Here is a 17,759-nt window from a genome sequence, read left to right on the forward strand (position 1 = left end):
TCGTATTTCGCATTATCGTCAGACAGTTTTAATACACTTTTAAACGAGCTATGTTCTGATAACACTTTTTCCTTCTTCTTATTTCTATTTTTAATTTGGTCGACATACTTTTGACATTACGCAATTTCAACATCCGACGTAAACGCTAGCTTTCTTTCGCGATACATTTAATTTCACAGTATGAAATCGCGCACATTTCAATTCCACTAAGCAGTAACTTATGGATAAAGAATAAAATATCATTGCAAAAAGTCGTATGTGTTATACGTTACATACGTAAATTCCTACTTTGACCAGAATATGTCCGTACGAACGGAAATACACGTATCGAGCTAATTGTAAGCCGAATCGCGTTTCGTTATCGTTCGAGCTCGTAATTCGTTTTTCATCGACGACGCAAAACGTGACTATCCGCGTCGCTCGGCATGCCGCTAGGTACATAATCCCCGATATTACGAGCCTGAATGAGAGTTATTAGTGGACAAACGGTTTCTAAAGCTATCGATCGGCGCAAGTCGCTCGAGTGGAAATCCGAGGCACGTGATTTCCTTTTACAAAGACGGGACACAACGACCGATAGTTGGCGAGTCGATCTTTGCGTCGATATTCCAGTGACAAATATCTCCTCTAAAGAAAAACAGAAAATAGCGATTTCAACGTTAGTTCTTTTTAATTTATCTTGGAATTTCCTATTATTTATACGATAACTTTCCTAATAAATAAATTCATAGAAAGTGAGTACGTAATTTGTTTCTTCGTAGAGTGGTACATTAGTCGTGTACTTGTTCGACGAAACTGAAAAACTGACAAAGAGACAAAGTTGATCGGTTTGGCTCGCTTATCAAGAAGAATTACGCACGATTTTCTTACAATAAGATTAAGAATTTCTCGTTTAATTCTCGCGGTTTCCAAGACACGTTCGATCCTGGTAAATTCAAAGATTTCAGTGATTTAAGCAAAGTCCGGTTTTTCTTCGTCGAACTAGAACAGAATCGATACACTACACGGAGTTTGAAGAAGCAACCGCGTTAGCGTGCACGTTGAGCGCGGATCGATGTAATTTTGTTTGAAATGAACCTTTCAACTTAACGAACGAAGTAATTTTCAACGACCTCCGGAAAGAGGCAATAAAAAGCGTTCAACTTTCAAAAAGAAGTATCCACCGAGGAACGTGCAACGAGTTTTCCGCCTGAAAACACTCCACGCTTTCCCACGCCCGAATCGTTCAGCGAATCGCAAAAACCACAGCGAATGCGATTCGATGCGAAATACAGAGGCACAGAACATGTATAAAAACGAAGCAAATACGATATTCGCGTTTGCACCATCCAGGTCTATTCAAACTCATCCAGCCGTACATAAACATAATAAATAATGCAAGATAATTTCATTAACGCTGTTACATTAACTAGCGTTTCATCAAATTTCATTCGAATCAAACACTTTAATAAAATCGTTCGTCTATCCAAATCGCACCATTAAATTAAATTAAACGATCCGTTTACAAACCGTGCGTTTTCCTGAAATTCATCTATCATAATCATTACGTATAATTATTGTTATTCAACTGACTCGTTACAATCATCATCGGAGGAATTTTTACGAAACTGGTGGGAAATTCGAAGAACGTGATACGAAAAATTATATAAAATATTCAAAGAACGATATTTCTTGTAATATTCGTCAAACAAATCTGTATCTACTTTCCATTTCTTTGATTGCGTACAGGGAATTTAGAATTCTTAGTCTAATTGTTCGAATGCTTACGAATGCATTTGCAAGAGCGTGAATGGTTTCTGATTCGACTAAAGTTCTGTTTGCCAACCGAAAAGTATCGACGCGTACTTTCCACGCATCGCGTCGCTCAACGTGGCGTTTGTATCTGCCGGAAAAAAAGCAAGCAGGAAGAAGGAGAATGTAACGAGGTCGACGAGAAGGCATCGAAACGAATTCGTAACGCGTGTCATCGCGATTCACAGCTCGTGTGCTCAACGCCTAACCGAGTGCGCGCCATACACGCCGAATAACGAATGAATCATAGGAACTCTCGCCACGGTGTATACACGAAACCGCGGTTCACTTTCTCCTCTCAGACTCGTCCTCAATTACACAGAGCCGAGACCGAGGCCCGGTGTAATTATACGGGTGAGGTGGCACCGAGCAACCTAGTGAATCGCGCATAATTTCTTTCTTCCTCTTTTTTTCTTCTTTTTCTTTTTTTCGGACTGCAAGACCCCTTTCACTCGTCTCGCGTCAGCGAGACCCAGTTTTCTTTCTCTCGAAAAGACTAAAACGAACATTTTTTTGTTTGTTTGTGACAAGCGTTTCTCTGCTTTCTATTCCCCCACTCGAGCCGCATCAACGAAATCTTCGGCGCGCATTCCGCTATACGTCCGCTATACGTGCGGATATCGCAACTCGAGGAAAATCGTCTAATAAAGGAGATCGTGACTTTTTAACGAACAAATAAAAGGCACTCGTAAAATGGAGGATGAATCAATCGTAAAAGAGAATTGCCGATGTATCTGTAAAATAACGTCGATTTTCGAACAAACCAAGTTTGTAGGAGTATCTCGTTTATTTTTCAGACTGAAAGTTTAACGGGTGTAAAAGTACGTAACAGTTTAACAGATACGCGCAATTGTCAGTACGCTTGTTATTCTTTGTACGGAACTTTGCATTTGCTTCTTTAATTCCAATTGTTAACGATATATAAAATGTACAGGCGATATATTGCCTTATTTTTTTTAGTGCACAGCTTTTTCACGACGAGGAGCTGCGAATTATAAAATTTCTCAGCGATTTCTTCGCGACCAGTTTATCTACCTGGAATAAACTGCTCGGTTAACTAAGAGTTCTATAGATAATTAATATCTGTCAATTTATCGAATATCCTTGAAATTTCCTATCGTAATCTTCAATGAGTATACTCGTAAAACAAATGCAAGAAGAATCTGTCGAAGAAAAAGTTCTACTGTAAAGTGATCGATATTTTCACATTTCTTTAAACTTCCAGATTATCAATTTTTTTTAAATTTCCTAATAACTTAATTTTAAAAAAGAGCTACGAACAATTGTACAGGCGTGCTATATATTTGAGGATTAATTAATTTCAAGATTAACCCATAATGATCGAAACTTGGAAATATATTGCATTTTATTTTGAAAATCGATTAAACGTCATTAAATCTGTTTTATTTCTATCAACTATGTAATAGATATATTATAATTTACGTTTCTAGAGATTTCGATAAATTTTCAGAAATTCTGATGTTCGCAATTTATCGATTATGCTTCCTAATATGCATTTTCCATTGGCTGTATGACAAAAGCAAAATTCGTGTTTTTACAGACTTTAACAGATCTCCGAAAGTTTCACTTAATATTTCGACAACTATAATCTATCGCCATACTGAATTGTATTGATTTACTTTAGAGAGTAAGAGAACAATTATGGAGAAATTAATTAACTTTGTTCGCGCCGATTATTCTATGACTGTTTGCAGTGAATATGCGAAAGTTTCATCATAGCGTCTGAGCACTAAACTCTCGACTTGATTTTCCTGTTGAGAAACCAATGTAGACATTGCGGTGCATATGAGGTTCCAAAGGGTTACGGAAGGAGGAAATTTAAACTAACAGAACTCTCCGATTTATCTCGTCAATTGATTACGTACGTTGGAAAACAAATAAAATATGCGCCAGCGGTGAACATCAAATATAGAAAGACGATGCCATAATGTTGTTAAAGGCCCTATTTGAAAAGATCTATATAAATACACTTAATGGAGATTTATGTAAAATTTCAGTAACCATGTCGCTATACTTACGAACGAATAGAAATTTCCAAGAAATATTTCGACGAAAAACAGCAGATATCCGTTGCAACAGACATTTATCATATATTTTTTTTACAATATAATTTTATTAATTTTTTGTCGGGTAATAGAAATTAAGAGAAAAAGCGTTTGGCTAATTTACTATGAGTAGCAAATAATGACTTTATGCAGTTAGCTTCATTATCATCGTATAAAATAGAACACGCAACCTTTTCTCTATCAGTAAACAACTTTGCCACATTAAAGAGTAAACAGTAGGAAATCGATTTACTTCCGTAGCTCTTCCGTGGGGTTTATTAGGAGCTTCAAGTAGCTAGCTGCTTCTTCCGAACGTTAAGGATTACACTTTATCGGCGAGGTATGTACTTTAATTCCCTTACAAATTACCAATGAATCTTAATCTTTCTATAAAAACAACTACTATTATGATATCTACAAGTTCAACATATAATATTCTATACACTCGCAATAATTGAGTAATACAATGAATATTTTGTGGAGAAAAATGTGAATGCATTATGCAGATGTTAAAGATGCTAGAGTATTCTTTTATCTTTCTGAAACAGCACAAACGTGAAGTGCAAACAGCACAAAAGTGTCATCGATAACAAACAATAGTCATGAAAGATATATACCATAAAAGAATTATTATTAAATATTTATATAGGCAAAAAGAAGGGCCAAGTGAAAAGAATTGAAAAATGCAAGCAACTATGTAATAAATCTCATAAAAATTGCTACATTGTATATCTATGTTCCTTCGATATGGATCATTCTGATTAGAAAGCTTAAAGAAAAGAAACCTATAGATTTTAGATATCGGAGAATGATTCACATACGTTAAAAAATTATCTTCTTAAAGATCTGCACACTGTAAACGTGATTTTAAATAGAAAAAAAAAAGAAAGAAAAAACGACCCTTGACACAAAGAAAGATGAAGCGAAGAAAGTGGAGGACGATGATGACGAGGTAGTATCCTCTGGAAGAGGAAATGACAGGCATAGTGCCGTAGTGCCGAATAGTAAAAGTCGGAGAACAATGGATAAACGGAATGGTACAGCCGAGACCTTTCAGGCAATCGGGTAACTGGCAAAAATTGTGAAACACAATGGATAGAAGAACGCCTTCCCTTCTGGTCCGCTTTGCAATTCCCCCACGTTTCACCGAGCATTCCCTAACGTAACCACTTGTACAACTCAACGCGCCTGCGCCCCGGCACACCCACTTGACCCCGAAGTTAAAAGAAATTAAATTATGTAGGCTCTAATGTGTTCTCCAAGGCATTAAATGGTCTTCATAAGCTCTGCGTCGACATCACGAAATTTTTATCTTCCAAATGGCCACTTTGCATCGGCGATATTTTATTTCTAATAGATTAACGCAACGCGTTCTATCCGCGCGTTAATCTTCGTGACAATTACTGACGGCGTTACTTATCATAAATCAATGATTAATACGATTAATAATCGCCACTTGAAGAGGTTGGTAGAATATTAGGTACTAGAACGATGAAGAAACGAAATAGAAATGTCTACAAAAAGATAAATAAGAATTACAATAGACTTTCGAGAAACTTATTATAGAAAATACATAACTTTCTAAGTCCGAATGTTACTTACTGTGCACTGACGTTCCATTACAATTTTGATATAAAGTAAATGAGATACCTTATCACGATTATAAAGGTTTTAGTATTGTTTATTACAATTAGTGAAATAATACAGAGAGAAAACAAATCGATTAATTATGCCGAAATTAAAATTTGTATCTTTTATTTACACTTCTCAGCTATTAATTAAAATAATTTATTTGGATTATAGTGATCGACAATCTCTTTTGCTCAATTTTCATTCTTTTTTATTATATTTTTTAAAAATATTAATATTCTTATTGAATAAACTATAACCACTTTGTTTGCATAAAATTGACAAAAGATTGTATTAACACTAACATGTTAAGTATGTATATACTTAATTCGTACATTTGTCGTTTAATGGGTGAAATTTTCATTATACTTAGAAAATATTTGCAATTATTATACCTCAACAACGATATGTTATATTTGAAAAAAGTTTTTTCAATGTTTTGTATAAAAATGTTGTTATGGAAAAGCAAAAGGTAACTCGAGATTAGCATGTTACATAGGAAGTAGACATATACAGCCATCTGGTGGCGCATTACTCAAATACATATAACAACTGTTAATATCGATCAACGATGACCCTAGTTAGCATGTCATCGTCATTATTTATCATTGCATGCTAATAGCAAATAAACAAATACAAATTAACATATATTACGTTATTATATCACATTATATATAAATATTATATTAATGAAAACAAAATTAACTAACGATATTAAGCTCCTCTACAAGATTAAATATGATTCATTAAGTAAACGATTGTTTTAATCACATACCTTGTAAATTGTCCAGCATATATGACAGCAGCTTGTGAGTCCCAGATGGTTCTCCATATAACGCCATTATTTCCTTGCTAAGTGGATTTCCCTGAAGTCCTAGCACTTGTAATTGGAACAATTTTCCTAGTTCATATGGTAACACTCGGAGGTAATTTTGGTTTAACAACAATTCTCTGAAATATAAACGAAACATCAGAATAAGATACACAAAAAATTTAATATGCGTTCAATTAACAATTCACGTTATCTTTTTACCGGATAATAGATATAAATGCAAATACGATCATACCTGAGGTAGATGAGGTCCCCCAGTTCAGCTGGCAAACTCCGTAATTTATTGCTACTGAGATCTAAAGTACGTAAGTTGACTAAACGTCCGATCTCAGATGGTATCCTATGTAAACTATTATCATTGAGATACAAAGCCGTTAGATGAGTCATTTGCCATAAATTTGGGCTTAAATTTCTTATACTGCCTGTTATCTCCAATTCTGGCCAATACGATTTCTTTCCAGAGTTTGCATCCTCCATAGACATAAGAGTATGTGTACGACGTTGGGCGGAGTTTTCATACTTGTCTTTATGATTGCGAGACATGTTAAATCCTACACAAATATTGGAATGACATTTAAAACTATTAAACATTACAATTACATAGCTATAAAACATACAAATTATATTAAACAATAGAAAATTAAACATTCGCATCAATGAAAATATTATATAGACAAATATTTTTTTAATACTTCTCAATGTGACTACAAATGTTACATAATATATCAAATACAACAATTTATGTACATAAAAGTCTTAATTTATTTGCAAGTGCTAATAACAGAGTAATTTATTCGTTTGTATGTAGGTTAATTAACCCAAAATAAAAAATATACAATATGAGGAATCTTTTGTAAAAATTTAAGTAAAATATAATTTGTTATACAATAATGTGGTTGTATTATCAACTGCGTGTAATGTTTATCACATCAATTATGGAATTCTCCATTTTATATTGTGCTTGATTTATTTTTAAAATTGTAAACATTGTAACAGATATTCCTCAGTATCTCATTGACATTATATATGTTCAAAAGAAATAAGCTTTTAAATACAGAAAAATTAATTTGGAGTAATACATAAAACCATTTGACGTACAATCTTATTTCATCTTTCTTAACACACATATGCAATATTTTATTATCTAACATATTACATTACTTTAATGAAAGACAAAGTATTGTGTATGTTCTTTGTTTTGCTGATACTATACGAACAGAACTAAAACATATTTTTAAAAAGGATACAGACTTTTTCATATTTATAACTAAATACTTTGTATTATTAAAAGAGAATTTATTCAATTCAGAATGCATCATTCAGAAATTCTATGAAAGTAAATTCATAACCTATGAAGTAAAAATGTTCATTTCTGAGTGCTTAATACCCGAAACATAACCTCATTACCTTTTACGAACGTAATGATCAAAAGATCTATAAGAAATGTTAATATAATTTTTGAATAATACTTCAAAAAGCAGTTTATTTTTTAATGTGGACAATCTTTCATCTCTACACAGTTCATATGCTCTGTACGACAAGTTTCCGCACTAACATACATTTCTCTAACCGGATAGTTTCCCTACCTTTGAAATTTAATACGAAACCCGAAGGAAACTGTTACGCACCTTCATCTACCTCTTAGCACACACAAAACGCACGATGTGTTGATACCGAATGAAAATTTACGCGTAAACAAAACTACCTTGACAAACACAAATCCTCCATTTATCAACTGCACTGATCGCAAACTATAAGTGATCGTGATTGGTCGTGTTACCGCCGAATCTTCCCGAAGCAGCCGACACCAAACGATCGCCTTAAATTAAAATTTTACTAAAGCAGAAAATGTCTAGGGACTTTAGAAAATAACTATATACACAATTGTTTTCATTTATAGAATAAGATAGAATAAATAATCTTATATTAGCATTTATATAAAGAATAAATTTCAAGTTTCGATTATTAAAGCATGCTTTCATTATATATTACATGTATATCTACTATAGGTGCTCTCTATAGGAAGTAGTAAAGTACTATTTCAAGTACTGTAAACTATGAGCTTTATCTTCTTAATAGTAGGTAGTAGGTAGATCTTACACAAAAAGTAAGTCAAATATAAATGTTGCGGAATATATCCATGTGTTTTTGTTAACAACGCATAAATTCTTTCTTTAGGATATCAATGATTTCATCTCATACCTATTGCAAAATATACTTTTACTTAGCATAAAACTTTCTTACTATCCAAGCATACAAATAAAGATGGAATACAATGTCTTTCGTGGTGAGAATATTTTCTGATGTAACCTTTATTACTTTCACTTAATAATCGAAAAATTTTAATAAATTGATTTGAATTTTGCAGATTATTGTAAGGCTGAAAACAGTGAAGATGAAGAAATGAATCATGATCTACAATCACGGTTGTATGCTGAAATTTATTATACTTCAAATGATGTAGAGAACGTGGATAAAAAATCGAATGTTAAATTAGAAACTATTGATATAGCCGATAACAAACTTCGTACAGATGCAAATACTAGTAAAGTTCACAGTTTTAATAATACTCCTAGAAAGAATGATGTTGGTGGAAGTTGTAGCGAAACTTATATAAAAAACGAATCAGAAAATAATTCAACATCAATGGAAGATGATAGTAAACCAGATATTACTTCTATTTGCTTTAAAAGTACAACTGAAACGTTATCTAAAGATATAGCTAATAAAAGTATCCCCAGTGTACCTTACGTGAAAACGTTAAAAGAAACTGAAGAAAATATTGAGTCTGCAAAGAACAACAGGCAATTAACATGTCATAATGTAGAATGTGGTAAAAGCAATTCAAATAATAATACCACTTACATTGTTGAAAATAATGTAAAACCAGAAATAAAAGATGAAAATGAAGAAAAATTAGAAACTGTACAATGTCTAAATAATGAGACAACTGCAAATCAATTTACTCATCTAAATTCTACAAAACATGATGATGATAAGAACAATGAGAAATGTCAGAGAATTGTGTGTAATGAAAAAAACAATGATGAAATTCTTAAAAAATATGAATTTTCTAAATCATTTATCAATAAACTATATCTAGAAAAATACGAGAAGTTAGAAAAGAAACTACAAGAAGTGGAAGAAGAAAAAGAAAGAAGTTTAAAAGAGAAAGAACAGGAAAAGATAAATATTAAAGAAAATCAGCAGAGACAAGTCATTATTGAATATGATTCACATGACACAAAATCCATATATGAAACAGAAACAGATACGAAGTACAAGATACTTTGTAGAACTGACAAACTGCAAAAACCTATCAATTATTGCGAAGAAATAACAGTGTTAACATCAGACACAGAAAGTGATTCTGAAGAATCCATTTTAGAAGTACCGATTCCGCCAAAACCTCAACCACCTATCATAAATTTACAGGACTCAGATGAAAATTCTGAAACAACAAGTAGTGACAGCGATACAGATGAAGAATCTTCATTCGTTATAAGAAAGAAAAATAATTTGGTAGAAAATGTTAAAAAGAAAGATACTATAATTGACCAAGAGTCAGATAGCTCTACCTCAGTTATAGATTGCACTAATGATGAATCAGCAACAGAAGATATAATGTTAAACTGTACAGAAATACAGAAAAGTGCATCAAGTATAAAAGAAATAATGGAAATGAATAAAAAGGCTCAATCAGATCAATATAATAATAAAGACAAAAGCTTTTGTGAAAAAAATAAGTCTATTGTAAGAAATGAAATTCATACTAAAGATCTTACTAGGCCTGACATGTTATATAACAATGATAAACACAATACATTTGAATTTCAATCGCCATTAAAAACAGTTCACAATAAAGATGTTATATATGAAAGAGACAAAAGTGAATCAGATAATTTTGCAGATGATGTAATGGTATCGGATTTCCTTAATTCTGAAGAACTAACTTCAAATAGAAATAGAAAGTATTTTGCAGAAGATGTGATGGTATCAAATTTCCTTAATTCTGAAGAGTTGACTACAGATAAAGAAAGGCATCTTGAAAAAGATGTAATGATGTCAAACGTTCTTCATTCTAAAAAAGTGACTCCAAATAAGAAAAGGCATTATGATGGTGGTAATGAACCTTCTACAAGTGTAAAACAAAGAAGAAATACAGATAGTGGATTTGAATGTTCCAAAGAAAATTTTGAACAACATAATAGTAATGATAAGAGTAATCGAGAGTGGGAAGAATATTTTTTTCGCCCTATGTCGGAGAAACTTAAAGCTTTCTATGAATCTCAAGGACAAGAAAATTTTGATGTAAAGGAAATTCAGAGTAAGATGTCAAGTAAGTCATTGAAAATTAATGTAGTCCTATTTTGTTTATATATATAAATTTATTATTTTTAAATATTTTTTATTGTAAATAAATTATAGAGGATCCAAGACTTTGGGCTATTTTAGATGAAGACTTGATGCCTGATTTGTTCAAACATCAGAGATACTGGTACATGAAATGTACTAATTGCCACCGACATGGTCATCAGAGACATAATTGTACAGAGCCATATAAACCTATTCGATGTCATATGTGTGGTGCTCAAGGACATACAGAAACTCGATGCCCTCAGAAAATGTGCCTCACGGTTCGAAGATATATCATAAAAATATATTATGTGATAACTGTATAGTAATATGTTAATTTTTTACAGTGTGGTAAAAAGCAAGGTACATTTAGGAAAACTTGTGAGGCTTGTCGCATACTGTATTGTAACATGTGTAATGCTGTAGGACATAAATCAACTGAATGTCCAGATCTCTGGAGAAGATTTCATCAAACAGTGAGTTTGTTGTTACATACAGTATAAATATTTTATGAAATTATGCACAATTTAAATATAAAAAGTAATTTTACTTGATTTTGTTTAATTTTAGACACGAACATCTGAGATAAATATACCAGAGAACTTATCTGAAGTTATGAAACCTGCGGATTTACTTTACTGTTGTAATTGCACCAAACGAGGACATGATTCTTCTACATGTAACGAGTATCGCTGGTCACAGCATTTCCCAACACCAGCTTTTGTATCAAATTATACAAGTGAATTAGAATACGAATATTCTGCTTGTGAAAATACTAATGAAGATGTAATACCATTAATTAAATTAAAAAAGAAAGGTGTGACATTTCTTCCTGATGAGGTTGATTTAGACAGTTCTGGTGTTGTATATTCATATGGAACATATTATACAAAAATGCCTAGTGGCGAAGAAGCTAAACGAAAACTTTTGACTCTTGATATTCATCCTTCTCACATAGCAGGTCTTTTGAAGGGTCGCGTTTCTCCAATTTTTTTGGATGAATTAACAAAACTAATTAAATTTGAAATTAAAATATATTACAATATAGATAACGAATTAATGATAAGAGTTCGATCTGCAGTACATCTGCCTCAATATATATTAGAACTTTTCCTTTATTGGCTTAAACTACATGATGAGGATAAACTCTTGGATATTACTATAAACCTTCCCCGTAGAGCAAAACAATTGCAAAAACTTTTGGCAAAAAAACTACACGAGTTCGAACAGAATTTAGTAGATCCAAACTATATTTGTAGTCAAATAGAGGAGCTAAAAACATCAATGACTACTATTAAAGACCTCGCAGTATCATTTTCTGTTGCAAAAAAAATCATAGATTATCGAGGCGATTTGATGAAAGTGTACCAGTCAAAACCTAATCATACTCATCTAGTAAGGAGATTAAAAAGAGCCATGAAACATCTGAAAAAGGTTTCAGGCACTGAAGTGTACATGTCACAATATTTGAATATTATTGTTCTTTACAATAAAATTTTTGTACCTCGTAGATTAACAGACATCGAATTAAAGCGTTTTCTTGCAAGATATTACAAAACAAGCGTGAAAAAAAAAGATGGAAAGAAGAATGAAGCTAAGAAACTAAAGAAGAATGAAGCTAAGAAACTAAAGAAGAACAAACTTACACCTTATAAAGCATTAATAGAAAGTTTACGGGAACATAATAAGGAAGAGAATACTATAAACAAGAGTGATGCATGTTCATCAAAAGATATTGAAGCACAAACTATAGAAATACCTAGCATTGTATCCATTGAACATATTCCAACGAATAATATTATCCAATCTAATGACCAAGATGTAACATGTAATACAAAAAACGTTTTTACTGAAACACACACTGCAGAAAAGAATGTTACCGAATTTACTGATGATACTACACAATCATCACATAATCAGGATATTTCAAGTAATCAAATGACAGATCTTATACAAAACTCAGATGTAGTTACCATATCTTTTCAAAAATCTACACATACCAATGTATCACCCAGGACAACTAAAAATGTACCTTGTGCCAAAGTAAAACCCTCAGGGAATAACAAAAGAAAGCAATTAGAAACAGAAAATAGTAATAATAAAGAAGCAAAAACAAGTAACTTACAGGAACAAAACAACACAATTAATTCTGAAATAAGTGTTACAAAAAAGAAAAAATCTAAAAAAGCAAAAAAAGTAAAAGCAGACCTTGAAAACAGTTTAGAAATTATGGAAAACCAAGAAACTGGAACTGACACATCTTTAGAAAATAAAGCTAGTGAAATTATAAATGAAGCTCTGGAATTTAATTTGCCATATATGAATAAAGCTGTTGAAGAAATTAGGAAAAGAATAAATGATAAAAACCTTAAACAAGAGCATATTGATACTTTGCTAAGACTAATAAATTTGGAAAAAGATCACAGGAAATATGTAAGTTCATTTTATAATTATTTACAATGAATTTTATTTTTTAAAATACGATGTTAATTATACGTTATTATTAAATGAATAAAATAAAAATCTGTTAGCATTTCTACACTTATTAAAATTTTTGTCCAAAAACATTTTTTATAAAGTTACAAGAGAACTAAATAATATAGTCTACTTTTAAGTAATAATTTTTATATAAAACCATATACATGTACAGAATAGTGCTACACGGTATATAATTATACTGTAAATGTATTTCCATTTAAATTAATACTTTGTAAGTGGGTAGCTTTTACTGAAGACTGTTGACTTTGTAGGTGTCTCGCATACAGTCATGTTAAAGTAATTTTAAGTTTCAAATTTGTATATCTAAATGATAAACATGAAACAGATATCAAATTTCATGTTTATTAAAAAAATTAATATATACAAATTATCTTTGCTTATTTCTTTGTAAATAAAAAAGAAATTGTTTTCAAGCAAAACGAAACATGTATCTTATATTTCTTATCCTGTACATATTTATTTCCTAAAGTATAATTATATTTAAATACAGAGTTTTACTCCGATTGATCAGTTATTATATTAAGTATAAAAATAACACTAAGTACTGAATTTTTTCAATTTATTTTTACTCTTAAGAAAAAAATGTATGATTTGTTCTGTATTTCAACATCTTGAAAATATCTTGTATCATAGAATGAAATTTACATTTTAGTACATTATGTTCATATGTACATATTGATATTATACTGGTAAGATATGCATATGATTAATGAGTTATGTCAATATAATTAAGATAATGGTATGAATTATATATATTCTCTTCATTATTTCTTCATCGGTGGAGGACCTCCCATAGGTGGTGGTGGTCCGTTCATTGGTGGTCTCATTGGACCCATAGGTCCCATAGGACCCATCATTGGCCCCATTGGCCCCATAGGTCCCATCATAGGTGGCCTCATGCCCATCATTGGTGGCATTGGCCCATGTGGCCCCATCATCATCGGGCCTCCTGGACCCATAGGGCCACCAGGATGCATCCCTGGAGGTGGCATCATACCTGGAGGACCCTGAGGTGGTACTCCAGGACGTGGTCCAAGATTTGGAGGTGGTGGAATTGCTGCTCCTTTGTTTGCTGCAAAAGGGTTAGATGCGATTTTTCCAGCTTTGAATGCCGCCGTTGTTGCATCGATTAGGTGTTGTGCTTGTTCCTCCATCCATTTCTGATAGAAATATTTAACATTATCCTTGTGTTTACGGCCCTGACAGTGAGTTTTCCGTACACTCGGCGAATCATGCGTTAGGTACGTGTCACAATAATCACAGTAATATTTTGGCATTGTTTCTCCAACTATATAACGTAAGAACGCGTATTTCTTATAATACGTTGCACAATTTCTTTGTAATTGTATGAATTTCTCTCACAACTGAATGTTAATACTTTATTAAGGTTATATACACGCGTACTTATTATTAAACTTTGACTACAACCTTCAACTATAATCAGAATGGACAAGTTAGTCGAAAAATTAAAATTCTATTAAACTCCATCTGTTGGTGCATAGAGTAAACTCTCGTTCGACGTTCTGTTGAACTCAGCTTAATTAGTTAATTTCATTTAAAATAAAATTATCTATAAATTCTATAATCTTATGATAAAGGAATAAAAAGAAATGTTTACATATTTTTTAAATAAATCTTATTAGCTTATTTTTACAAAATAAAATTTACATTACATTATTATATAACAGTTTTCTAATTATTTCAAAATTTTGATCACAATAGTCTTAACCACAAATACATTAATCCAAAAAATCAATTCACGAAACTGTGCGTTATTGTATTAATATACATATTATAATTATAATAGACAAATTTTAATAGATCCCTAATTTCAATTATCTAAACAATTTTTTATTATCTCTTTTACAACCTTACCTCTTACACAAAATTTTAATAGAACTAAATAGATACATAATTTTGTACGTGGATTTGGTAAAGTCTCTGTTTACAATTTTATCATCTAATTATGTGTACTGTATTTACCATCAGAAGCAAAATATAACACTCTTCTAATTGTTTGGATATCTTAAATAACCGAATCATATCTTTTGCTTCTTTCCTAAAGGAATCATTTCCATCTCTTGTATATTTCTCCTAAATTTTTTATAAAGCAAAAGAACATCTGAATGAGCCCATACTTGTTGTTTATTAAAATCTAATACTCTTAAAGATTGCAAACTTTGTGCCCTTGAAAGGGCTACATATGACTGGCCAGCATCAAAGACTCTTGCAAGACACATTTCAACACAATCTAAAGTTAAGCCTTGACTTTTATGAATGGAAAAAGCCCATGCTAATTTTAATGGAACTTGTATCCTATGAACAATACTCCCAGTACTTGTTTTCAAATTCCATTTTTCTAGCTTTGCATGATATTGAATACCAGATTTAAACTGGACTACAGGTATATTCTCTACAAATTTAATAACTACCCCCCTTGCACCATTCACTAAACCATTAGCAACATTTATATTTTTTAACAGCATTACTTGGGCACCTATTTTTAATACTAATTTATCAGGAACAGCCAACTGCTGATTCAATGTAGCAGTCATTGCTGAATCAGAGTCTTGGGCCATATAAGTTTTTGATTCATCTTTTAACTCATCTAGTTGAAATTGATTAATTTCTTCAGCTTCATTAACATGAGAACAAAGCCTGGTTGCTAAAATGCCATTACTTTCTATCTTCTGTTTAGCTGTTGCTTTAAGTTTTTCTGCAGTGTCATCCGTCACTCTACCTATCCTAATATTATTTAAAATCCTAATAAATTCAGGATCCGTTTGTCTATGAACAGTTTGTAATTCATAATTAAAATGTACACATTTTTTCCATGCGCTACTTTGAAAACAAAACTTAGCTTTGTTTTCTTTTGAAACTGGTGGTAATTGAAAAAAATCCCCGCACAATATCAATTGTATTCCACCAAATGGTCTTTCGTTTCTACGAATATGTCTAGCTACAGCTTCAATCTTATCAAAATAGTCTCCATCTACCATAGAAATTTCATCTATAATCAGATGTTTTGTTTTTCTCCATGAAATAGCAGCAGAATTGCGAGAAGCCATTTGAAAGCATCTATCTAAATTCGCGGTTCCTAGTCCGATTCCTGCGAATTGATGCAAAGTTATTCCACCTATGTGACATGCCGCTACTCCTGTGCTCGCTGTAGCCATCGTGACATCAGGTGGAAGAGCTGCTATTATTTTTTTCAATAAAAACGACTTTCCAGTACCTGCGCTGCCAGTAAAAAACACATTTTTACCACTAAGTACCGCATTTAAAATTTTACTTTGTTCTTCCGTAACCTGTCCTACAGTTGGATTTTCGTACAGTTTTTTCGCAGTAGACGATTTCAGTGCACTTTCATCCGACCGTTTTCTTTTTTTAGCAGCGCTAGGGGATGGTGTCGTAATCGTTGCACGCGATACAGCGATAGTCTTTTCTTTAGCTTTATTTATTTCAGTACTTGTAACAGGACTAATTTCTAGGAACTTATTAGAAAGTAGTCTCTCCTTTAATGGATTTTTTACTACTTGATCCGACTGACTTGACACTTTAATATATAACGTTTTCAAAAAATTAATTAACTGCGATGTCGGTGCGTTGGATAAAAACAATGTACAATTTTCTTCTTTAAACTTGATAGAAGCTTTACCTTCAGTCATAAACTTATTGAAAACAGATATAGATCTCAGCGATAACTTCGTCAGTAAACTTCCTTTTTCTGCACGCACTTCGATAAAAATTTCACGAAGATTATTTCTGATTAAACGTAAAGTTACTGTTCGATGATTTGTTTTCCTCAAAATCGAACCTTGTGAGTTAGTCTTTTCGATTGTAACGGAACACGTCACTGAATAACTATCTTGATCCATTTCTGCTTATGAAAATAAGTTGATTAAATTTAGATGCAAAATTAGTTGATCAAATGTTAAATACGATATTTAAGACCTTCTCGATTCATTGAAAACAAGAGAGTTACAAACTTTTCATACAAGAATGTACTGCGTTAAACAAGTACGTATGTATTATTCATATCCCTTGACGCCATGATCAACTGTTTTGGCGCGATATTTACGCGCCATATCCTAGGGACATTTTTTACTCTTCAAAAATAGTTTTTTACATTTTCTTTTACAAGGGAGTTTATTGAGTCCAGAAAATACAGATTTTAAGTACATTATTCACAATAAACATGAATTTTTGTAATGGTATGTTAGGCAAAGGTACCGATACGCGGCGGTACGACGTAGCCATGCTGTATTATGTGTCGGCGCTTTATGATAGTTCTTCGCTGTAAATGATTGGTCGTTACCACGGTCATATGTTCCGATGCGATATCGCGTCGTCTATGTGGATCAGATCTAAATGCACTTGTTATTATGTTTATCTAATTAATTGCTAATTATCGGCTATGATTGGGTATAAGTAAATAATCAGCAGGAGGTTATTCTAAATGCGAAAATAAGTAAAAAGTGTTGAATAAAATTTCTTTACAAAATGTTTTGTTTTCGGGAGAAATAAATTTGAAAATTAATTTATAAACTGAAAAATTATGTTTCACATTTTTTCATCATTTTTTC

At 32.0% G+C, this 17,759-nt stretch overlaps 4 protein-coding genes across 7 annotated transcripts in view; 1 reads left to right on the top strand and 3 right to left on the bottom strand.

The window, feature by feature from the left end:
* The window catches only part of LOC143302674 (CCR4-NOT transcription complex subunit 6), a 460,837-nt gene extending 452,778 nt beyond the window's left edge, over positions 1–8,059 (bottom strand). For 2 of the 3 annotated variants that reach the window (XM_076618593.1, XM_076618591.1), the window contains exons 1-3: positions 7,947–8,059; positions 6,554–6,869; positions 6,262–6,437 (exon numbers count right to left, since the gene is read on the bottom strand). In XM_076618593.1, the coding sequence (XP_076474708.1) occupies positions 6,262–6,437; positions 6,554–6,861 (484 nt within the window). In that variant the 5' untranslated portion in view covers positions 6,862–6,869; positions 7,947–8,059. Of the gene's footprint in view, positions 1–6,261; positions 6,438–6,553; positions 6,870–7,904 lie in introns of all 3 variants that reach the window. The other variant, XM_076618592.1, reaches the window with a different exon arrangement.
* Positions 8,060–8,277: 218 nt separating this feature from the next.
* On the top strand, positions 8,278–13,597 carry LOC117156393 (Zinc finger CCHC-type containing 7). Of its 2 annotated transcripts, XM_033333369.2 has the most exons (6): positions 8,278–8,425; positions 8,497–8,605; positions 8,687–10,657; positions 10,747–10,955; positions 11,022–11,150; positions 11,245–13,597. In XM_033333369.2, the coding sequence occupies exons 2-6, from the start codon at positions 8,584–8,586 to the stop codon at positions 13,135–13,137; spliced, it is 4,224 nt and encodes a 1,407-aa protein (XP_033189260.1). In that variant the 5' UTR covers positions 8,278–8,425; positions 8,497–8,583; the 3' UTR covers positions 13,138–13,597. The 2 variants fall into 2 exon arrangements, with proteins under 2 accessions (XP_033189260.1, XP_076474652.1); XM_076618537.1 differs by having other exon boundaries at positions 8,303–8,605.
* Positions 13,598–13,715: 118 nt separating this feature from the next.
* Positions 13,716–14,605, bottom strand: snRNP-U1-C (small ribonucleoprotein particle U1 subunit C). Its single transcript, XM_033333372.2, has one exon. The coding sequence runs from the start codon at positions 14,448–14,450 to the stop codon at positions 13,938–13,940; it is 513 nt and encodes a 170-aa protein (XP_033189263.1). The 5' UTR covers positions 14,451–14,605; the 3' UTR covers positions 13,716–13,937.
* A 196-nt stretch (positions 14,606–14,801) lies between these two features.
* Pif1 (Pif1 DNA helicase) lies at positions 14,802–17,217 on the bottom strand. The gene is made up of 2 exons (XM_076618703.1): positions 17,128–17,217; positions 14,802–17,053 (listed from the first exon to the last, which is right to left on the bottom strand). Exons 1-2 carry the CDS (start codon positions 17,138–17,140, stop codon positions 15,213–15,215), a joined length of 1,854 nt encoding a protein of 617 aa, XP_076474818.1. The 5' UTR covers positions 17,141–17,217; the 3' UTR covers positions 14,802–15,212.
* Positions 17,218–17,759: the final 542 nt, after the last annotated feature.

This window comes from Bombus vancouverensis, chromosome 5 (assembly GCF_051014615.1).
Source record: "Bombus vancouverensis nearcticus chromosome 5, iyBomVanc1_principal, whole genome shotgun sequence".
NCBI lineage: Eukaryota > Metazoa > Arthropoda > Insecta > Hymenoptera > Apidae > Bombus > Bombus vancouverensis.